Source organism: Trichoplusia ni, chromosome 13 (assembly GCF_003590095.1).
Source record: "Trichoplusia ni isolate ovarian cell line Hi5 chromosome 13, tn1, whole genome shotgun sequence".
Classification (NCBI taxonomy): domain Eukaryota; kingdom Metazoa; phylum Arthropoda; class Insecta; order Lepidoptera; family Noctuidae; genus Trichoplusia; species Trichoplusia ni.
Window position 1 is genome coordinate 7,337,228 of NC_039490.1, and position 25,036 is coordinate 7,362,263.

The 25,036-nt window shown below is 36.5% G+C and overlaps 1 protein-coding gene across 3 annotated transcripts in view; it reads left to right on the forward strand.

Moving 5' to 3' along the window:
* Positions 1-25,036, forward strand: part of LOC113500306 (protein kinase C and casein kinase substrate in neurons protein 1-like) — a 59,517-nt gene extending 34,481 nt beyond the window's left edge. The window contains exons 4-10 of one of the 3 annotated variants that reach the window (XM_026881049.1): positions 5,221-5,247; positions 15,812-16,038; positions 16,411-16,531; positions 19,931-20,032; positions 21,041-21,201; positions 22,169-22,374; positions 22,990-25,036. In XM_026881049.1, coding sequence (XP_026736850.1) covers positions 5,221-5,247; positions 15,812-16,038; positions 16,411-16,531; positions 19,931-20,032; positions 21,041-21,201; positions 22,169-22,374; positions 22,990-23,102 — 957 coding nt within the window. In that variant the 3' untranslated portion in view covers positions 23,103-25,036. The remainder of the gene's footprint in view (positions 1-5,220; positions 5,248-15,811; positions 16,039-16,410; positions 16,532-19,930; positions 20,033-21,040; positions 21,202-22,168; positions 22,375-22,989) is intronic. The other 2 variants (XM_026881051.1, XM_026881050.1) reach the window with 2 other exon arrangements.

Below are 25,036 nucleotides of genomic sequence, written 5' to 3' on the forward strand. Positions count from 1 at the left end.
CAACGGTTTTTGGAATTTATCGTAGTACAAGTTTATGTAGTGCGGATCAACGGTTTTTTTATTAAAGGATGCGCTTTGGTGTCAAATGCTCATAATGACGAAAAGTATAGAATTGATTGTAATAGACATTACAAAGTAAGCAGTGGTAGTCCACATTTTTGAATCAGCGTTAACGCTTGTTTAGGAGCGCTAACCTCAAATTAAGTACTCAATAATTGTTAAATAAAACCACAGTCATCTATTAAAAAAGAGAGAGTTCCATACAAGAGGTCAAAATCTTCGGTGAATCCCAACCATGTAATTTAACAAGTGGTATGTAGGTAGGCTACCAAAACGTAGTCAACATTCTAAATTCTTAACTTAATACTCTGATATAAACAATGATCAGAAAGTAACAAGCTAATTGTATAGAACGAACTGAGGACCTACCACCTCGAATTAAAGTAACGCTTTTGCGTATGTGAAAAAGAGACACGACTATACGGTGTATAATGCTTACTCTTTCTTACACAAGATAATATTGTTTTTAGAAGTGATAGTAGTCCCCTGCTACCTATAATCACATCAGATTCCGACGCATACAGACAGCTGGCTAAAAACTTAATCATTAGCTCGCGTGCACCAATTACACGCGCGTAGCGTCTGCGCCAGGGGCGCAGAACCTTTTGTAAACTGGAACTAGTTTGATGTTTAAATGAAAGGTATGTATCATTCTTGATATGTATCATTCTTAGAAAATACTATTAATATCTTTACAGTTTTATTTAAAATTTGGATCTTAAAATTACGCTTTTCAAGCTAATTGCGGTTATTTACAAAAGATTTGTAGTGAGCTAAACGCACGTTTTGTCTAAGTTACTGGACTATAATGTAACATTCTTCATTAAATATACCTACCGTTATTTTGTTAAATACATACGGTAAATCATATTTTTAAGTAAAAAAAACAATGTTTCTTTTTAAATCAACGTCTAAATCAATATTTTTTTATATGTGATAACTTTTCTTTAAAGTTAACTTGGAATCACACTATAAACTAAATCAGCATTGTAATTAAACCACACGTATAAAATGTTTGAAACCCCTGCCCTAGACGTCTGCGTAGGCGCACAGCATGTAGCCGGTGTATTGACATGTTGATTCCCGCGTTAATTTCTCGGAGAGATTTGTGATACGCCTTGTTAGATTTACTACCCAATTATTGATCTGTAGGGATCCATTTCGCTATTAATATGCAGGTAGTTTACATCTTTATTTTTAAGTCCCTAGCTACAGGAGTATGTGTTGGAACCAGTATATTTTGAAATACTTATACTGGGACACAGGTTTAACACGCACTGGCCTTGTTATTTCAATGTGACCGTCCATGCTTTTAGGGGCCTGAAGTTGATGCAAAATAATATATGTATAAGTTTCACTTTTTTTCGTTTCTGATGTTTTGCTTTTTAAATTAAACTTGCCAAAGCTATGAAACTTTGTTTGCTTCATTATTTTTATGTAGGTATTTCCATATGAAGTGACCCGGTCCTTTTTAAAAGCGTACACGCGAACACAGGTTCACCATGCAGAGGCCTTGTTGAGAACAAGAGTTCTCACATTTGAGAATTAGAATTCTTAAACTGAGATGGGGTACCTGCCAAGGAATACCTACCTTAGTTCTATGGAAGAGCAGACTTACATGGCCCAAGATAGCAACAAAACTAAGCTATCAAAAGCAGTGCCGTATTATCCATAAGGCACTTTAGGCCAGTGCAAAAATGCTCGATAATTTTTTCACTGAATGAAAGTAACTTGAACCAAGGGGGCCCCCGCTCCTTTTGTTGCTTCAAGGCCTCGGGGCCCCTGGGCCCCTAGATCCAGCCCTGATCAAAAGGCTGCTTATAATACTATCCATATACTCTGTCCACCAACTTATCAAATTTGTTTTATCATCGTTTGTTTTGTCATTTTCTCTTTTCTCCAATTACAAAACACGAAAGAATCTTCCACAAACAATGGTAAATTAAGAAGAAATTCGGGTCTTAATATTGTTTGGATATCCGCCTACATGAGGATGTGAGATGGGTATTGATTACCTTAATTAATAAATAGGAAACAGTGGGCTTGATGTCTCTATGTTGAAGGTAATTTGTAATGTGATAACATGATGGAAATAACTTGTTTATCAACGGTCTTGAAATGTAATATTTTGCAAAAAAAGTCATTGAAGAATTATTTTCATCAAATAAATAAATTAATTAATGTTACGTACCAAAAACAAATTTTCTAAATAGGTACAAAAAGAAGTTGCTAGCAGTAACGTATAGACTATTTTTGGATAGCGTTAAACCAAGTAGGTAGTCAAATATTACGAAAATGCCTTCTAAGGATGTTTAAACTTAGCACTTGAAACTTATATAAAACTAACTTCTATACTATTCAGGTACGTAACACTAGAAGTGTGTATTTATGTAAGTGAAGTGGTAAGAATCTTCCGATGCTATCAGCTCCTACATAATCATCGCGTTATCGGCGAACTGTATAACGTTTAAATATGAAAATTATTGTATTATGCAGACTGTAAATGTTTCCGCCCTGAGACCTATATAACTGTTCCAGTGTGGAAGCGAGACCGCGCTATATAAGACTTATATTGACGTCTCGCTTCCACAACTCAAGTTTTCAAATGGTGGTATTTTATCTCCCTTTTCACTAGTTTGAGTGATTCTTAGTTTGAGACAGGGTCAGTGGTAAGCGAATTGGGTACGACTAACACTTATTCAGTTTCTGTCCATAGAAAACGACTATTTTTAACCCCCGATGGGGTGTTATAAGTTTGATGCGTCTGTCTGCAAAATAGATTCCGAATTTTGATAAATTATGGTGACTGTGTGTTTAGTATGTGACCAATGCGCCGTTTATTTTCTTCACCGTGTATTTTTTGTTTTGTTTGATTAAAATTTGAGACACGGATGCATCCGGTCATCTCTCAACATATGAAATCGTTGTTACATAAGCTAAATAAATGATAGTAGTTCCCTAAACAGTGTGAAAACATTTTTTCAAGTAAAAATACAGCACCTTCACTGCATTATTTAAATTTACACCTAGATATTATGATATAAATAACTACACTATCTCTCACCACACAAAACTATCGCCTGAACAAGCAAAGTTTCAATATCAGCCGCAAATATTTGAGCAACCTTCACCAATGGCGCACCGAGCCAGGTTTGCGCAATGTTGACTGAACACTACCTTCAAAATTGTATCGTCGTGACGTCACACTGATAAGGTTCTTGCAAAGAAAACCTATCTTGTATGGTTCCGAGAAGGTTTTAATTCCGTTCAATAGATACGTTTCAATTGTTAAGGGAAATTTACAATCAAGCATCGCCTATATTATTATTTCATATTATTTTTTGCAAACAGAAATACTAGGTTCTTAGTTTCAATCATTCAATCGATTCACTGCTGGACATAGGCCGGCCCCCAAGGTGTGCCACAACACCCGGTCCTCCGGGTCAGTTTAGTAAAGTTAAAAATCGAGTAAATTTTAAAGTAATACACAAAGTTATATTTTTCCCTATTTTAAAATAGTTTAGTAACTAGTTCACAATGATTGATACCTTTAAATACAATGTCATTACACTGGTGCTATATTATATAGTTTTGTATGGCTGTCTGTTGTTTGAACCGCTCTGAAAAGATTACTTATGAATAGTTTAAACTAATCTCCAACGCGATATACTAAACTTAGCCTGTCACTATTTTTTTTTACATAAATTCTTTGTAATAATTGAAATAAAACTACTTTTACGGATTTTATCGCGGTTTAATTTTATTTCAATGTCTAACATTCTCGTAGACCACTAAATTCTTTGTCTCAACTTATAAGGAGTTCCAAATTATACATTTCTATGTATTTATACATTTTGAATTGCTTCAATTCCGAAGATTGATACCGTCAATCAGAAGACCTTTCCGTACCCAACAAATTGGCTAAATAAAATCTACAAATAAGTTCTTTGTGGATCTGTTCTTGAGCTTTGGAATCAATTTGCGAGGATTTCGTTTCGAAACTGAGTTAGATTTATTTTTGTATATTTCTAAACTAGATTGTTTATTTGATTTCGTCAAATTAATAATTTATTTTGGTTTCGTGAACGTAAATATCTGGACTTATATTTTTACAAGTAAAAGTAAAATAAAATATATTTTTTTTTCTTTGGTGAACTATATCAATACATGTTAAAGTTATTTATAATTTTCTCTTATGTAATAGATAAACATATAGTACACATGCCTTTATGTTTATATACTTTCATCATCATCATTCACAGCCTTTATCCTCTCACTGCTGGGCATAGGCATCCTCTTTCTCGTGCCAATTTCTAAGGACCTGTGCCAGCCTCATCCAGACTCGATCTGACTCAATATGAAATACATAAGTACACTAAAAACTCCTACTAACTAAAAACAGTTTTTCTACCGATTTTTCTTACAATCTTTTTTACTTTTTTTCCTACAGAATTTTCTTTCAAACTTTTGCACTAAAGGTCAAATATAAGTCGCGTTACATCGTGGTATCGTTTTCCTTGTTACGTCACGTATCACAGTGACCCACATACACCACTTACCTGTCTCCAACGATACCGTACGATCAACAACACTTGTTATGAGCAAACTTGCTGTACTGACCCCCGGCGGTTGGTACTCTGTTCCTTTCGTCTTATGTTTTTGTAATGTTGCTTTATTATCTATGATGACTAACGGACTGAATGAAATGTTACATATTATTGTAACATGTATGTGAGCGGAGATGACTTGAAATTGACTGAATTAAAGACGTCTTCGTATTTTTTTAAAGTGACTCCCGCGCTTATGTATTTATTCCTTGTGTCGCGAGCTTTTCATAAACATTCAAGTCACATGATGGCACCTCGGCTCAAAACGTGGGCTAAATGTTGAAAATAGTTGGGGATCGACCCCGCGACACGTCGCGTTCATTGGGTTTGGCGTGGTGACATATGCCACTACTCTAGTGTTGATACAAATCTTATTGAATTGAAAAATCTTACATTGATTTCTGCCGTCTGAATCAGTAGGTATTGTGGAAAAAAATAATCTTTTCTCCCTTATAGTAAAAATGCCTAACCTATACTTGTTAATAAATGTCCATTTTTCTGTGATAAATAAAATTGTTGTATGAATATATTTTCACGTTATTTTCCCTTGCAGGGAGAGAACTCCAAGCGAGGACACGAGGTATGTTCTAGTGGAAGCCGTGTACAGTGTTGTGGGCTTATTTACACCAATACTGCATGAATTGGTTGCATACGAGCGTATAGTTGATATACAGGTGGTCCTAGCCAAGTGATAGTACGAGCTTAAATATCGTTGATAAATGAAAGCACTATTTTACACTTTCTAAAAGACTGTGGTTTTTTTTATCTGGAGTAAAATTAATGATATAGTTGATTTAATAGCTAATAATCACTAATAGCTTTTGATATGCGATATTCCAATTGTTCAGAAAAAGCTAAAATTCAGAAAACACTGATGAGATTTATATATAGTAGGTGTATAAATGAGATTTGAAATTTGTTTTTTTTTTTCTTTATCTATCGTCACATCAAATTACAGTCTCAACTCAATATGAATTAAAATTATGTTGCATGATATTTTCTGAAAGTCATTTTGGTGTATTCTATCAACGTTATTGATTGCACGATTATCACTTGGCTAGGGAGCAGGATAGGCAAGCGTTTGCGACTTGGATGACGCGGAAATGGAAACTACCATTTCAGTTAGGGCATTTACACACTAGCTGTTCCAGCGCGCTATTTCGACGATAATTACAAAGTAACAAATTTTAATACGAACTAACTCACATTATAATAATTATTCATATTTTTCCGTCAACATAACTTTTTGTAAAATAATTATATCTCAAAATACTAAAATAACCTCATGTTTTGTATTTTGTAATGTAACTTAATTACTACTAATCGTGTTAAAACTTGTGTCGCTAACAACTATGTGTGCAAATACCCTTAGGAGATATTTTCAACTCTCTTTAAAGCCGTTTTAAAAACAAAACATTTATTACTTAGAAAGAGATGGACATATACAAACATACAACACCATCACTTTCACATAATATTTCTGCTGATTTGAGTTGCATAGCTTGCTTGATCTGTGTATTAACTATATGTTGCCATTCCTCTCCCAAACACTTGGCGTGTCTTGCCTTCCAATATTATTTGCATATCTAGATTAGATTCCTGTGTCGGTATGGAGCCACTGGCTTCGATACATCGGCGTGGAAATTGAGTATCCATCCGCCTGAATTATATCCTTCTCAAGACCGCTCTGTAATATTCGACTATACCTAGAATTTCCATATTAACTTGTACAGTAACATAACTGTCCTCTATCAATAATTTTAATTACCTCATTGTTAGACCACTGTTAGACTAAATCAAAGGTTTCTGGTTTTATGATAACCATCTAATAATATTTCATTTTTTGTAGACACTTTTAATTAAACCCAAGTGTTTTTAAGACATCTCTTTTGTGTCCCACAATTCATCCATTTATAGATACTTTTTAACCATATCCCAATAAATCACGTCTTCATGTGAGCAACCTTCTCCCAGAACAATCTCGCAACGATTGTATGCACGGCATGAAATACAAATCTTTGTTATTATACTAGCATAATTCAATAAAGCACTATACAAAGTCAGCACTGAGTTGCCACCTCTAAAGACAGTCATTCCTATGTAAATTCTTAGTTAAATTAAGATGCAAATAGTCACCATAAATACCCGTGTCCTCACAAATTGCATGATACATAATTATATTATGTTCTTTTTTAATTTTATCTAGAATTCGTCGCATCCTAGTTTTTTCTTTTTATTATAGATTTCTTCACAGACATATCTGCACGAACTACTAGTGCCTGTACTACGAAATATTTCAAAGCAGGACTATTGTTTTGTGTGGAAGCGAGATGCCACTATGCAGTATAATATCCCGTCTCGTTTCCTCAACTGCAATAGTTTGAAAGCTTAGTAAACGTTCATATCTGGGTTCATAGTAAACTAGATACAGGCTTAATATGTTTCATGAGGAAATCCAAGAAACTCAATTTAAACTTTGAGCATTAAGACAGAGTTGCACCGTATAAACTCTAAAATTACAGGAAGTCCGTAGTTTTGAAAGTCTAACTTCAGTTTTAATGTAATCAAAGAGGGAAGGTAAGGTGAATATTGTAGCGTGAAACAGAGTACCTAGAAATATTTGGTGCAGAATATTGTATGTAAAATGTGTCAGGGAAGTACATTTGTTGTAGTATTTTGTTGTTGTTCGGAAACTATTTCTGAAATGCAGTTAACCAAGGTTCATATTTTATTATTGTTTTAAACATGAGGAAAAAAACAAAAATACAAAGCAATAGTGAAATAGAAAACAATAATAAAAAAGAAAATCCGTACATTTTACTAATTTTCAAATTACAATTTACTACATTAACGCTGTTCATTCAAACAGGTCCAAAAAGTGTAGCAATGTCGGATATACAAAAAATTAAACATGAAATAAATATATAATCGTCATTTTTGATTTCGAAAAAAGCTTTTCATCCAAGAATACGACATTCAACTCAAATAAAATCTAATATGACAGCGCTACCACATAATAGCCTCTCGATACCTGCCATTGCCACCATTCGATATCGCGACAGTTTCACTCGACGTTTCCCATGTCACGACATAGTTTACAACTCTTTTCAACGTTGCAACGGCTTTCTTTACCGATGAGCTGCGGTTTGACGGAATATGCTAATAATCATTATAACTGACGATGTAGGTGGTCCAAATCTAAAGGTCCACTTATATTTGATGACTGGTTATTGGGTGAAACCGCATTGAAGATGTTTTTAAAAGGAAAATGCGAATAACTGCATTTTTTATTAGTTAGAATTCATCGTTTTTTTTTGTTTGCAAAAATCTGTTCACTTATGAGACATGTGTCGGGTGTAAGGATTAAAAGAAGCGAAAATAAAGAAAACCTATTTTTTACCGACTGCAAGTTCCTTGGACCTCCTTCCTGGATGCCGAAAGTGCTGGAATGTTATCGGCTAAATTCTCAAAAATAATATGTACCTATATATTTCTCGCATCTTAATCTAAGGCATAAAGTTTAAGCTTAATTAAGTCGCACTCGTTATGATTTGTCAAACATACATTCATATCCATTTAACACAGTATCCGATATCCCATAATCAATACGATTCACTATCGCTTATTGTTACATCACAAATATAAATAGCAACATAAAATAAAATTAATCTCTTAAACACAGGTAAAAGGCATTATCTGGTTGAAATAATCTGCATCCATTTCATGATTGCAATCAGGGATTTCATGAATATGCGATTTCGGATACGGGTACGGTAACGATTACCAAATTTTAATTATTTCGGATTAACTATTTGTTATGGTTTCTCTAACGTAGTTTTTTTGTAGATAAAAGAAAATAAGGGGAAACCACTGTAAAAAACGTATTTTTGACAGTTCGGCCTATAAGAATCGTTAATATAACGAAATTTTTCATAACTAAATGTTTTATAACTATACCTATCTACAGTTTTTGCAGGAATCCGAAATCACTATTTTCCTATTAAAATTTCGGAAGCACTCTGAACTTTAAAATCGGTTTGGGATATTTATTATTTCGGATATCGTATAGTTACGGTTACGGTTACGGCTCTATAACATCCCTGATTCTGTGCTGCGGTTTTTAAACAAACGTAAAATCTAGGTCAGCTTTGAACGTATATTTTTGGTATTGCAGTTTTAATTGACAAAGGGAAAACATTGGGAATTGAAAACGTGTGTTTTTAAAGCTTTTGTAGGTATCGCGTATTGATATATTTTTAGGTGGATTGAAATACACACGTATTTGATTTTCACCTACATTTTCGGTATGAATGACTATGGAGAGGTCTTTGTAAAAGAGTGAAATTAGTATCAAAGCTTTTTAGTGTCCCATACCGAACTAAAGTGTAATAACGGAATTCTATTACTGTCTCCGCAGTCTGTCTGGCTGTCCTTCCGATTTTTACCAGGCTATATGCCATAAACCACTAGAAGTACAAAGAATGACATACAAAATCGAGGTTGAAAATTGGGTTTTCTGTTGCCTTTTTGTAAGAAACCCGCAGTGCGAATCCCCCTCGCACTTGACCGATCTTATTTTCGTTTATTGTGGTGTTCTTGACCATAACCAATATTATGGATAAACTACACTCACACATTAAGTCGGAATAAATTCTGCGTGTTCGCTGATGCAATGGATTTTTTTTTCATAAATTGCTTAGATATCCATTTATATTATCAACATAAGTGTATAAAGCAATAAACGTTTGTAAAAAGCTGCAATATCTCTCACTCCTGAGAATGCAGGCGTGATTGAGAAATTCCTATAAAAATAATGATAGCTGGTCCCGTTTTCATGATCTGATGATCTCTAACTGTAAGTAACTGCAACATGGACGAATCGAAACTGTGAAGACTAAACATCTGTACGTAATGACCTTAGTGACAACTTGCTGTACAGAAATGTAAAATGAAATGTATACTTATAATCCGTTGATCAAATTCTGTTCAGGGTATCTGCATAGGTTTAACAAAAACATTATGTCTGATTTCCTACTTATTGCAATGATGATTTTTTGATACCTACCGTAAACGTTATTGAAACGGGTTGTAAGTTTGATAGTGCGTTTAATATGATGTTATAAAACTTTTAATAAATTTGGGCTTTTCAAAGCAGCCTAGTAGTCAAATATTAAAACTTTTGCCCAGTGACACTATTTTGGTTACTCTAAAATCCACTGCCAGTCAGTCAGTTTCAGTAGCTAAAAAATGATGTTATTACAAACCTAAGTACTTACTTACACACATAATAAAGTCAAGCTACTTCTCCCGGCACAAAATCCACATTTTCCCTAATAAAGTTTATTTTTCTCCACTCCCCGGATAAGTCCAAATAAATCGTCTATTCACATTTGCGGTGTTTACTTAGGCATCACTCCACTTGGTGAGGTTGACTCCATCGCGTCAGCAAACAAGGGGGCTACCAAATGCTTAGCTAAAATATTCTGCGTGATATGTTAAGATAAAATGTCTGTCTTGAATGAATATTGTGATATTTATTTTGTTGTTTTATAAAGTCAGTCTTTGGCACGTTAAATTAATTATTATTTATTTAATAACGGTTAAAAAACGCGTATTTGTCGACAGCTTATACGCCGCGTCAGGTCCTGATTAATGATTCCGGTTGGGTCCGAAACTAGTCGGGCTATCCCGATAAATACGTGTGAGTAAACCGTTAATGAATTAATAATTATGAATCCGCCTCACGAAAGTTATTATACTTTGAGTAAAACGTATATTTATTGATTAGATAGATTGTTTTGAGACTGCCAACCTTTAGGGCGTCCTAAGGAAATTATACCGGGATCCTTATTACGATATTGTTGTGGAGATGCCTACTACAATACAATCTGGAATACAAACAGGAAGCCTTTGCCCTCCTATCCTACAATCATTATTTTATACGAAACAAAATTTACCACGCACAAAAAACAACAAATCTAAGAACATTAATTTATGATGTAGGTAAAATGAGCATGTTTATAAAACCACCGTCAACCTCCAACAACATACCCGATAGCCAAACACCTTGTACAAAAGTAAACATAATTCCATATTCAGAAGAGTCCCTGTCACTCTTGGAGTAAAGCCCACTCAATCCGTTGTCCCCTCCCGGTATACCCGCAACCAGTGTGATGGACATTTAATTGCAACAATTACTGCTAATCAAATTAAGCGGGGACGAGGTAGCGTTTTTATTACGCCTAAATCTCTCCCGATTGTGATGGAATTGAAAACGGTAATTAAATGGAATTTAGGCAGAACTTGGCTTTTCTTTTTGGTGCTTTAATTTTGTTTATATAATTTTTGAGGTACTGAACTTAGCGAAAGTTAATTCGCTATGTTATTCAGATATAAGGAGAACTGATATTTTTGCCCACGCCAATCTCGGTTATGATTGCAAACACATTATCCTTCTTCTGCAATCGGGTAAAAAGCCTGTGGTTTTGTATAACGTAAACTAACTCCATACCAAATCCCATCAAAATTAGTTAACAAGTTTGAGCTTGAGGAGGTTGATTGATATTATATATGCTACTTTATAATATTAATATCATAGAATTGAAGATTGCCAAAGTAAGGTATTACTCACCTGCTAACGACCTCATAATGTCAATTTATTTTACTTGGTTTTGAGAAAAGTTGCGGTCATCAAAAACATTAAATTACTCAAAGTAATATCCTCCCAAAACACACTCCTGGGAAATTACCGAAACCACTAAACTCTATACAAATTGTTGATTTGTAATAATAAACGGTTTATCGCTAAACCTCGACGGATTCCTTTATGCAGTGTTGTTAGACAGACTATTGACAGCCATTGACCCAGAAACGTAGCCAGGAAATTAAATGTCAAAGCTGACTGTTACTGGTGAGGCTACCGCGTGCATCACTGATATATGGATACACAGTACGTGTTAGTATGTATGCCTCATTAAGGTGCTAAACTAACGTATTGGTAACATTCTTAATGAATTTAGACCAATTACAATTACAATTAGTAAGTACCTTTTTTATGAGATGTTGTCTTATTGATACGGACTTATCAGAAAGTGGATATATTCTCTTCATGTTAAAGAGGTGCGGATGACCGAGTGGTTAAGATCACCACGCCAAACCCAGTTTGCGTGACCTATCGCGGGTTCGATCCTCACTTAGGGTAGGAGTTGTGTGATTTACAAATGCTTGTCCTGAGTTTATGAAAAGCTCGCGACACAAGGATTAAATTACCAAGCGCGGGACTTTAAAGAGAAAAACGCCAGCCAGGCCATCTAAATGCAGTAAGACTGGAAGCCAAACTGAATTAAGCTTGAAAAGAGACTAGCTGAAGAAATAATAATTATTCATTTAGTTTAGCTACAACGAGCAACTGCTAGTTCATATACTTAGAACCGATATTTCGTTTAATTCTATCATTGAAGAAACTAAACAAGTTTAAGCTACATTTCAATAGCAATCACAAAATCGTCAGAGTTTAGTTTCGTGGATAATAAACGACAGTTTGACAGATTATCACTGTGCCTGCGTTGTGATAGCATCGCTTAACAACGCAATAGGTCTTACGGCTCGTTGAACAGGTAATCTGCCATAGATTGCAATATACACTAGATTTATTCTGATACTGCGGAAGTAGACATAATTATAAGCTAAACATTAAAAATGGTATAATATGCAAGTGTTGCATTTTTCAAAAGTTGCAAGCAATATTGTTAAGTCAACGAATTTGACTTATTATAACAGAGCATATTTATAGCACAGCAAAAATATTCTGCTGCTATGAGCATTGTTTCGAAATTAATATAGGAAACAGCTTAAAAAAAGCATAATTCCAAACCATTGCATGCAACCTGAAGCATTTATTAGCCACGGTTCGATAAAATCATATTTCCTATATAAACGAATTTTCATCGACTGCCGGACCACACCCGAGCTCTTACGGCAAGACTGTTGTCATTGTGGAAGCAAGCTACAATACTTTCCAGATAGCGGCGTCTCCCTTCCAAAACTTCAATAAACCTGCTTCAAGATCTCGTAGCAATCGCAGTCCATGCCTCGCCAGGTTGACGCACCATGTAATCCAATTATGGCACAGGTAACGGCGAGCGACAGTTCTTTCGTATCATTGAGTCGCACCCTCTCTCTAAACTGCTAGCCCTGAGAGTCTTAGATAGGGCTGTGACAACTGGATAAATATTAAAAGTTTTGTGAAAACAAAGAAACATAGATGGCACGATGAAACATGGTATTCTGGTTAAAAAATGTAGTTTTATGGTTTTGTCTTAGATAGGGTCAGAAATTGTCAAAAACTAATAATTTCGGCGTCAGCATTGAATATAGATTAAATTAGTCTTGCGATATTATTAATATTATTAAGAACGATAACAATTAACAATATATGGACGGCAATAACGACAGGCAAAATACATAACCCACAGCAGCAAGTAATTCTAAGAATTTATTTTCTTGTTTTCGAATCACAAATTCTTACTTAGTCATTGTCTCTTGCCATCTTGTCATCCCTATTCAGCCATGATAAGTACCGTTTCAGTGGACGACTTGGTTTTTTACGAATTGTTTCATTTTTAAATTTATTTAAATTATTTGTCACGATTTATTTATTTTTTGTTTTCTCATACATTTTGTTTACACACTATAGTTTCCAAACATTATTTTGTTTAATTTTATTTCTTTATGTTTGGACAAGCAGCGAGTGTTAACGGTAAGGTTGTGCCTAATTAATGCTAGTTGTCGATAACAATATAATGGCTATTATCCCGTGTGTGCTAGCGTGAAGACAATCATTGTATTCAGGGACATTTTAAATGCCTCCATATTTGCGAAAAGCTATGCCTATTGTTTTTGTCTAGCTGCTAGTTCGAGGCTAATAGTGGTTTGGTAGATTGATAGTTATGTTAAGCCTAAATGAAAAATTTGATCTCAATTTTGATGACTAGATCTTTCCTAACAGTCATACATAAGTGGCTGCAGGACTGCCAAGTCGAAGGTCTTAAGTTAGAGACTGTTAGAACGGTTGATATATGTAGCGAAGGAATAAAGAGTGCGTCTGTGTTGACGATTTGCATGTGCACTTTAATATGTCTCTTGCAAATGCCTTACCGAAAACGGGGTACATTTTGAAAAATAAATATGTCTTAAATCTGTGTCGGAAACAGTTATCATTCCCTTTGACCCTCAATAAATGTTCTTTTTTTACCTGTAATTGTAAGACAGCATGATACTTAATATCTGGCGTCTCTCCTACGGATGTTCGTCCAAATAGTATCTGCTCATGCTAACCTATTACCCCTTTAAGTCTTATTTTCTGGTAAAATGTCAACGGTGACCCGCCAGGTACAACGATTATAAGTAAATTACCTTGTTCCTGCTCTGTCTCGACGCCGCCGAGTTATCCAATTAGCGGCAACCCTCGCTAGTAGGGTTGTCAACCTGTAATCTTATTTTCCACCATTTTAGTTCTAAATGCTTGTAGAATTTATTAAGATAATATTTTTAGTAAGAGTTTTCTGTAATACCGACCTGTAAATATCGCAATACTTTCCGAAATAAAATGGAGTTGCTATTCGACACAAAATAACATACATACATATTACCTAGTTTTTTTTATCTATCTAGAGAAATCTGTAGATCCATAAATTCCTTGAAAACTATTTTCTACCCTTTTTTCGCCTTTGTCTCATCTCCCCTCGTATTGCTTAGATAATTGCCAACAGTAATTTGATTATTCAACTAAAACAAACTTAAAGTATTTACCAACATTTGCTTACGTTACTTACTGAGTTAGCGTTAAGCCGGACACTTCTGAGCCCACAGGCGGCCTAAGCAAACGTCCGCGGGCAGCATCCCTTGAAAACATTTGTTTTAACAAGGTTGACACCGTGGCCGTGACGTGTACAGTCAGCGACAAAACTAGATTTACATATTTAAATTCAAAAGTGATCTGTTAAAAATAGACTATTAGGTAGCTTTTTTTTAAAAGTCGTGTTTAGTTAGATTGGTCCGTTTCAGCCAGTGTCGGGCAGAGCATGGGTGAGCGATCCTGTGGCTCCTGCACAGGGAGTTGAATTGGCGTTTGTTGAAGACGTAAGCAATCCACCCTGGTGAATCACATCAATCAATCACCCGACATCATCCACTGCCGGATGTTGGTTCGTCATCCAGGTCATTCTTGAGACTATGGAATTAATATAAATAGTCCGCTTTCGACCAGTCCTTGGTATTACTACAAGATGTTTTTAATAACACTGTGATATCGGAAAGCAATTTGCTTAAGTAATCAGCAGTTTCTTTGCACTCTGCCGTTCAATGGTGCACTCTTGAGTTTCTAGTAAACTTTTATAAACTGGGCGAAGGTATTACCATATTGTAGTGTTAAGGTGTTTCATCAAGCTTTTGTTAGCTGACTGTACAGTATAGGTAGGTAGTGTGTCGCCGGCGGACGCGGCAATTTGCGACGTCCCCCCCCCCTCCTCACCGTCTATCCATCATACCCCTCGCAATTTCGTCACGGCTATCGTGATGGTTAGTGCACGCACTATAGTTAAGCTGCGTTTTCACTGAATATTCAGCTACGTTAAGGTGTAAATTGTACCGTCATTTTCAGTGGATTTTAAGTATGATAAGGGGATTGTAGAATCATTATTTTAACATTATGTAGTTTAAAGTAGTGTAATTGCTAGGATTTTTAATTGCTATTTTTTTTTAACATTAATGGGTTCGCTTAGAGTTTAGACAAAGTATACACTCGAGTTTAGACACAGTACACCATCAATAGTTAAATTTGTTTCAAGGCATAGGGTTATGATTGAAACCTACTTTTTTTAATTTTGGCCTCATCAATTTTTCTATAATACTCATTGGAATGCTCTGAAATCATTAATTAATATTATCAATAATCATCTCATGTTCTTGAAACTAAAAGTTTGAGTCTTCCATCAAATATTCATTTTTATTCGTCCTTGATATTTTAGGCTTGATGTAGACTAATATTCTCAATAACTATAAAACCACTTGTCCTTTCTTTTCGACTTTCCATATTAGAGTGAAAAGCACCAAGACCTATCATTAACAAATTATAATCATTCCAGGTGAAGAAAATGGCAGAAAGAGTAGCGAAATGTCGTGAAGAGGTATCGAAGAGCAGAGAGAAGTACCAGTCGGCGCTGGCGGAGATCACCGCGTACAACCCTCGCTACATCGAGGACATGACGGGCGTGTTCGAGCGCTGCCAGCAGATGGAGGCGCAGCGGTTGAAGTTCTTCAAGGATGTGCTGTTCAGCTTCCACAAGTGTCTTAACATCAGTCAGGAGCCCTCGTGAGTAAAAATACTGAAGATGAGTTTGAATGGGAGAGAAAAGTTGGTAGTCAAAAGGACCACGTCTTTGAATAGATTTTCAGGTGTAAATTTTGCATGGTTCTTCGGGTATTCGATTGAGTTGTATAAAGGTAGTTGATGGATGTCTGAAAATTCTGACCCGAAAAACTAAGTAAATAGGGTTACTAAGTGTCACAGAAATTTGTGACACCTGGAAAAAGGTCGTTTGGATCAAAATGTTGTTATTATCCCCTTTAAAGGTTACTTTTAGCATTTATTTTGAAGCGTTTTTTGTCCCTTCGACAGTTCTTTCACGCTAAAGATACCTTTTAATAAACACCATTCACTAATTAAACAACCATACATTTCCAGATTACCCCAAATATACGAAGAATTCCACCATACGATAAACAACGCTGACAGCCAAAAGGACCTGAAATGGTGGGCCAATAACCACGGCATCAACATGGCGATGGCGTGGCCGCAGTTCGAGGTAACATAGCATACACTGCTCGCTCAGTACCCGCCTGCCTACCCCACTCGTCAACTCACAGAGCAATGCATTACTATCCCTGCGATACAGTACTCTATGCATCTATTAACTTGAATGCTTTAGGTAGCTGCATTCAGTCCTTAGGTACGCGAGCACAGATCTTGTTAAGCCATGAAAGATAAAACAACATTTAACAAATTAAATATCCCCTAAAAATATAAAAGTGTCCCGATAATTATCTACAATAATAAATTATAACTTTTATCTATAATTATCTGCCCAAAACCCATGGCTTAATAAAAATCTGTATAGGTCATAGACCAATACCTCTACGATGGTATGAGACTGAAAAACTAAGCATGATAAATAAGATGTCTATTCTAAATTTTCCTTTCTAGAATTATAGTATTTAGTTGTTCCTAATAATATTTAGATCTCTTCTTAGACCTTAAAATTATTCTTTGGTAGCCACACACTGTTAAAAATTAATTTATTTTAATTTGTTTTCTTTTTATGATTGAATTTTCACAGTCACCATTATTTTGTTTGACGTTGCTGTTTTGAGCTGCTTGATCAATAAATACTTCTGTTGCCTTTGGATTAAATTGAAACGAAACTATTGGCTGTTTAAGCATAGACCGAAAAACCAAAATCTGGTCCTTCGCCCCACAAGCCAGGTCCTTTCAGTGTGCGGCTACTGCGCTTGTAGTTAGACCTTCAACAGTCCCGTTATCGCAAGGTCCCTAATTCCTGAGCAAACAGTAATGTTTGATCAAGATAGTTCCGTCTCGACGACTGCCGCAACCTCGCATACCGACCGACACACTAATACCGCAATACCGCAATCAACGCCAAAATATACACTTCCAACGGATTTCCTGCATGCGTGCAGTTTTTTTAATGTAATTGTAAATCGTGACCTACAAAAACAAAACATTTCTATCGTTCTCGGCCAAGTGCAGTATTTAGGTAATTATTATTTTTAATATTGCAGCAACAGTTTATTACTGACAGTCACACCATTTTAGTTCGAATTCATTGGATATCTACCTTTTATGTAAACTTGAACATAACACGAATCACGAATCAAAAAAGTCATTAAATTAAATGAAATACGTTTCTTCGTAAACGATTGTTAACAAACATTAAAAGTGACGTTACAACAAGGTCGATACGCCGGAAACGGATCCGATACGTAACAAATACTTGGCGGAAGCCTCCGCGGTGGTAGCGCGGGTGCTGGAGTCCGCGCGGTCGGGGGCGCGGCCCTGGGGGGCGCAGCCCTGGGCGGCGGCGCTCCGCCGGCTGCGGCTCGCCCTCCCGGCCTTCTGCTTCGGCCTAGACGAGCGCTCCAGCCGCGTAGCCCCGTCGGTCACCAGCAGCCAGTGCTATGGAAGCAGCCGGTTCTATAGCAACCCGCTGATGGTACGATCACGGTGTAGGTTCGGTGGCGAATACAAATGAACCTAATAACCAGGTCCAGTCACGTTATTTGATGTTTGTATGTTAGTTAATCATTTTACTCTATCTAGTAGGGAACTTAATTAAGAGTATGGTCTATCTGGCTATAACAGCAAAAAAGTAAGCAATTTTTCAAGAAACTAGAATACCTCATTGTATTCAAATTCCTGTAATGATCAGTTTTTAATTTTCAACATTAATTCTGAACAATTTTCATAAATTGGGTTATCAGGACGAAATTCATCGTCTTGTAGACTCTATTGAGGAGTACACAATGGTTGAAGTGCAAATATCAAATTATACTTCCTGTCCTGGTTATTACAAGTTCATGGTAAACCATAACGCTAGGAATTCGATGTGTGATCAGAAATCTACAGCAATTAAGAGACATCCATGATAATGTCTGATCACATGTTAATATTGCTGGTGGGTTTTGGCTAGCACAACTTTATGCCTGGTTGATGGACAGTGGATTTTGAGGGTAGGTAATAATATGACCTTCGAGAAACTTCGATCAAAGAACCTTCTTGCGGAATGAACAAGAATGTTAAAAAAAATCTATCATTTCAAAATGTTGTCGTTTTATCTGAGTTCATAATATCTAGGTAAGTAAGACAAGACATGTTGCAAAATTTCTAAGAAAAATATTTATTGGTTATCCACAAGAGCACTGTAAATCGCCTGCCATAAAGCTAGCACTCAATACAGAACGACCATTATCAACAATAAAATGACTTGCAAAGCACCGGGTTTGGTGTCACACGAATATACACCGTGATGTTTGCTGTTAAGATACAAATTCGCTCATAGATGATCACTGCACCGTTCATGGAGCATTTACACATGTTCTGTCAAATATTTGACAGCCGAAGACCTGTCGCAGATATGTACAACAATGTGTGCAAAAATTATATTAATATAGCGTAACAATATGTTATTAATTCTTAGTTGAAATTAATTCTGAAAAATGTATCTCCGGTATCTGATCAAATCTAATTAACCGTAACACAGTGAAAAATAATAAAGGAATTATTTCTGATACTTCCAATGAAGGTGCCCAATGTGTTTCAGTGAAATAAACCTTACCCAGCGAAAAATCCCCATTAAAATTTGTTTGTAAACGTTTTCGGAACGTTATTCTGATATCTGCAAAGATGACTGATTTTTTTTTATTTAATCCGACTAGGATAGGACTCGTACGAGGCACAATCATAGCACTCATCCACACTGAAGTATGGGTAGCAAAATAAAAGCAGCGATATAGAAAAGCACGCAAAGTCACCACAATGAGTGAAATCCGCCATTTTTATAACTAAAGATTTCAAATAGTTAAGATGTTTGCAATTGGTGTGTGATAGTCGGAAATGGTTGCAATTCGGTATTAAAAAGAAAAAATGAAGTGTCGCAAAAAAAGTACGACTGAAAATAAACGTCAATTAAAAATCGACCTTAACTTGTGTATTTTAATGCTGAAAGTCGGAAACCCGGCTCAAAGGACCGACTGTTTTCTTTTTGTCTAATAGCATGTATTTTATTTCCTTTAGTTCCCCAATAGCTTGTATTTATCTTCTAACGTACACAGGCTTTGTATGGACGTGTCTATGTTCATTTTTTTAATTACTTTTTTTTACTTTGAGTTTGCATTCAGGCAACGAGGCGTTGGGAAAACAAAAATGTATCTATAAAATAATTTTACTGAAGTTAATTGTTCTTTCTTGTTTATTGTCCTACTAAAAAACGGGTACAACCCTGAGGACCTACTTTAATAAAAAAGAACATCACATTATATTAAAATTCTGCAGTAATTTCAATATAACAAAAGTAGCCCCAAGTAAAGTCTACTTACTGGTCCTTAGTCGCTCCATGTTGTCTATAAGTAATATTCCCAACCCGTCGTTGCCTGTCCACGGCCGCTTGTGACCGGTGTGTCGGTACCAGGAGTACACGGAGGAGTTCCGGGACATCGCCAAGGGCAAGTCCAAGGAGAGCCTGCCCACCGGGCCCATCACGCTGCTCAACCAGCGGCCCGTCAGCGAGGATGTACGTTGCATTTAGTTATCATACGTAGACGGCGGTGGTACCAAAATACTGATGGAAATTTACACTGAGAAATCTCTTTTATTAGTCATTTTTCTCCAAATGCATTACCTACTAGTATAATGTTGTATTTTTCTCTTAAAGTAGTTAAGTAGAATATACTGAAAAGTTCTGTTTTGCAGTTTCGGCAAAGTTTGAATATCTTGTACAGAAGCTTCAAGAATTATGTTATTAACTACAGATTTGATTACGTAATAAATACGCAATAAAATAATTACATGTATGTTGTTGGTCTTTATTTTTTTTAAATACACATATTATAAAAGAAATTAATTTTCCTTCTTGATAGTTAAGAAATTGCGTTCTTCGAAATTAAATGTTTAGTAACATCAGTTTTGGTGACCATCGCTGTCTTACACACAACGCGCCCTGCCGCGTCTCAGAGTGTTGAGTCTGGATGTACAGACAAGTATCAAGAACTATTGATACTTGTATAGTGTTCCCAGTATACGATTCAAATGAGAATGAAGCTGACAACCGGACAGGTCCCAAAGCTTTTTATATATTATTTTACTTTTTTCTGCATAAATAGATTTTATTATTATTTAAAACTTAGTTTCAGCATGTCGGGTTACCGTAGTTTGATTTAAATGTAAAGGGATGTGGTCATTCTCATTTTAATCCCCTTTTAGTTCTAAGCTTTATTTTAGATTTTTATTTATTTTTTTATTTTTTTTGTTATCGATGTTGCATGTTGAATGTGCTTCTACAGTTTATGCATATTGGCATGAATTAACAATTTAACTCACATATTTAAACTTTATTTATTTTAATATATCTAAGTAATTTATTTATAAAAATATTGATCAATAATCCCCGAAATAAATTTATATTGTATACATTTATGAGATAAAGGACCAAATTACTCAAAATTTGTTGGTCCTTTTGCTCTTAACAAAAAACGGTAACTAAAAATGTCCAATTACTAATACTCGTTGATATATACTTCAGGAGCTGCCTCCAATAAATTCTAACAACAAGGTCAGCAAGCCCAACCACACGGACGCCGCGCCGCCGCCCGCCGTCGCGAACAACACCAACAACACGAACAACGCGCCGCCCGCCAACAACACCATCGATAAGAAGAGCATCAGTGCACCTATAGCTGTTACGTAAGTATCAACAAAACATTGAACGATTATGAACTTTATTCGCTTAAGATTGCTTTACATGATTGTAGTAATATCCTTCAGTCATGTTATGAACAGAAAGTGTTAGTGAGTGATTAAGGCTGTTGCTGTATTGCAAGCGAGACACTGCTATACGAATGTTATCTATTGTCATGCTTTCACAAATACAATAACTTCACTTAAAGAGCAAGTAGTAGGTCCCAGGATTTCAATTTACAGAAAATAGTATAGAGAGATACTAACAGGTTTGAATTAAATTCCTTTGACTTTTCCTTCCGTGGTTTTGAAAGAAGCATCGAAAAGGACCAACAATACCTCTTCCTGTTCCATTCCTTATCTTATCCTATCTCATCCGTAATTCCCATGCACCCCTAGTATCGAACGTCTGGAGATATTCGCTTGCACGGGCTGCACGCGCTCGCACGCGCACGACAAGTACGACGCATTCGATGAGAACGAGTCGCGCGCGTCGATCGGACGACTGCGCCTGTCCATGAGGCCGCTTGTGGAGAACAACTCGACGTTCACTATTACCGATGCGAACGAGCAAATCGTATTAATGGAGCCGTTAGTTAACTTTGTAGCGGAGTTTAAGTAGTCTATATTGATCATTCATCATTATGCTTAAGTACCATTGTACTATGTTAAAAGATAAATACTATATGAGTTATAATGTTGTGTTAATTTTCGATTAGACTCATTTCGTTTAGGTATTAATTTGCAAATCAAAAGTAGAGTTTTGAACAGTAGCTTTAAATACTTATATTCAACATTGGACGCAATATTATTCCACTCACGACTAATTAACACCCGTGAAGAAAGAGGAAAAATTAGCAATTAGTATTACGAAGGTAAATGACTCAGTGTGATTTATCAAAGTATCGTACTTGACAACACACCTTGAATAGACAAACAATTGCATACTAATATTATATCATCAATATTCCAGTAACGGAACAGCACCCGCGCCAAAATCCAACAAGACCTCCCCAGCCAAGGACAGCGGCAAGAGCCAGAACCAGGAAAACCCCTTCGACGAGGACGAGTGGGACTCGGAGTCGGCCGGACTGACAGACACCGGCGAGCCCGGGCTGCCGGTCCGGGCGCTGTACGACTACACCGGCGCCGAGAGCGACGAGCTCAGCTTCCGACAAGGTGAGGGGAACCGGTACCACTGGGACCACTTGGGAGAATAGTTGGTTGCTTGGTACAGGGTTGGGAGAGTAGTTTGAAGTACATAGCTTGGCAATCAATAAGCATACAGTAGGAGGTTTTTGTAAGACTTGAACGTATTTTCCAAAACTATATAATGATGTGTAAAGCGCCATCTATTGAAATGTTGGTGAAACACTGTTTGTTTTACTAAAACATATTGTTCTAGCAATTAGTAAGTGATCGCAAAGAATATCTAATTATATGAAGAGTGGAGGATAGCTAATCGCTGTAGCACGTCACACCCCATTTCTGCACAATCCTCGCACTTCACAAACTGTAACTAAACCTCACGCTGTATATACTGGGCACGGTTCGGATAATAATCGGAGTGCTAATGAGCGTGTTTGTTCTTAGAGTCAAACGGTCAGATAGTGACGCGCGACGCGAACACAACAGTCTCGTAGTGCAGCCGCCGGCGCCGGCCTCACTACTGCTGCGGTAACTCTGTGATACTTATGTACACGTGGACGCACACCCACCGCGCACCTTAGCACTCCATACAATCATCAAACCATTACATTCAAAGTGGAATTTCAACTGTGTAATTTTTTACAGGTGACCTATTTGAGAAACTCGAAGACGAAGACGAACAAGGCTGGTGCAAGGGAAGGAAAGACGGGCGCGTTGGGCTCTACCCCGCCAACTACGTGGAGCCGGTCGGACACTAGCCCCCCCTCCTCCCCCCAGCCGGGTCGCGCCCCCCCCCTAGAGGTGACTGAACACGCGCTAACGACACAGTAGATATCTTACTTATAGTATTGCACCTGAAACTATGCTTGCAAGAAGCATATTTTGGCCTTAGCATTCGAAAATTATATGTTAATAGAGTCGACTGATATATTTAGCTGGCATATCCCTACGTACCATGTATGTATCGCTCACGCTTTATGTTTTTTACGTCGTATTGGTACTACTTGCGAGTCTAAGCGGTACCAACGCGATGCCTCCAACTCTTGATAAGAAGTATACATTAAATAAATAGCACTTAAAGATTGACCATATTTATGTAAAGACGAGTCGTGTACGAATAACATTAGTGGCATTGTTGTGAAGTCCCAAGCGTGAACTATGTATTTATAAAAGTATTATTATGTAAAGTTAGTGTTGTTCATTCATTTCTAAGGCCGACAGATAATCAAAAATGTATTGTTACGAGATCATTTTGTGAACGCGTGACAGATTATAAAATTATGAACGTTTTATATTCGCGAGTCACGATGTAGTCATTATCATAGTAACAGGTTTTAAGTACATTCAGCTGTAACGTATGTGTTTACTTGTAACGACTAGCGATAGATATGATAGTCTCACACCGTCACCCGTCACCGCGGCGCCGGAGCAGCTTTAATACGTCTTATGATATCATTTCTCTTGACATCGAACCCTGGACCTCGAGGATCGAGCAATTTTTGATGTATTTAACAAGACTCTTTTCTATCGGAACATTTTGGACCTAAATTTTTGTAAATTTCTATACAACAGTCAAGTCATGAAAATTTTTCAGTATTTCGTTAACAGTATAGGTGAGACGGTCAGCGGTGGGATTCGGATATTTTTGGATGGAACTCTTTGTAGGTACAATATGGAAACCAAAAATTGTTAACTTGTAACTTGTAGTGACACTGCGCATCCATTGTCATCGACTAGCTTTGTGCCCCGAGAGCTGTCCCCGCGCGAGCCGGACGCGCGTCCGACCGACACGCATCGTACGACTCCGCCGAGTAGAGGTGTATCGTCTATACACTAGACTCTGACTAGCGCCGACTACTATTGTAAATATCCAATGTAGTCGATTGTATGTATCGGTTGTATTATGTATATAAAATGTAAAAAGTATTTTACATGCAAGAACCAGACTTTGCGCTTTCGAAGTTTGATTCTATTCTGATTGTTTTAAATCTATTGGTAATACTGTAGCCGGTACATCTCTAAGCAATATCGATGAGGAATTTAGCTAAGCCAAAAAGTGTACGCCAATATAAATAATTAGGTAACAAATTATACCTTTAGGCGGCAATGGGATTTATATTTTTGTGATATAATAGTACTCGACAGTGGTCGCCACTGCACCGTAGTTGTGTTTATGTACATACACGATTATTATATATCTTGTCGTGCTTATAGAATATTTATTTCCCATTGTATATAATGTAAAATGCATTAATAATGTATGTAAGGTAAGACGCGGCGGGCGACAGCGACGCCCGGAGGCCTAATATTGTGTAGCGCCCTTTTGTAATTCCCGTTTACAGGAGTCGCGACGCTGGCGCCCTCTCGTCGTTTAGGTTAAATTAAACAATAACGATTAATATATTACGAGAAATGTTTAATCTTTTCTTTTTCCCTTTTATACCTCGTTTTAAATATTGTTGTATCGTGTAATTATTAGTGGGAGTCATTACGTTAGTCGAGGCTGAGTTTCAACACTTGACTTGTGAACTGTCGGTCGTTTAGTCCGTAGCTGTTTTGTTTTCATTGTTATAGGTTCAGCGACCATTTGTGAGAAATTCTTTGTATTATATAATTATCAAAGAGGGTGGTTTTGGACCACATATGTTAATATATTATGAATATTGGTAAAATAAAATTGTTACATATGGTA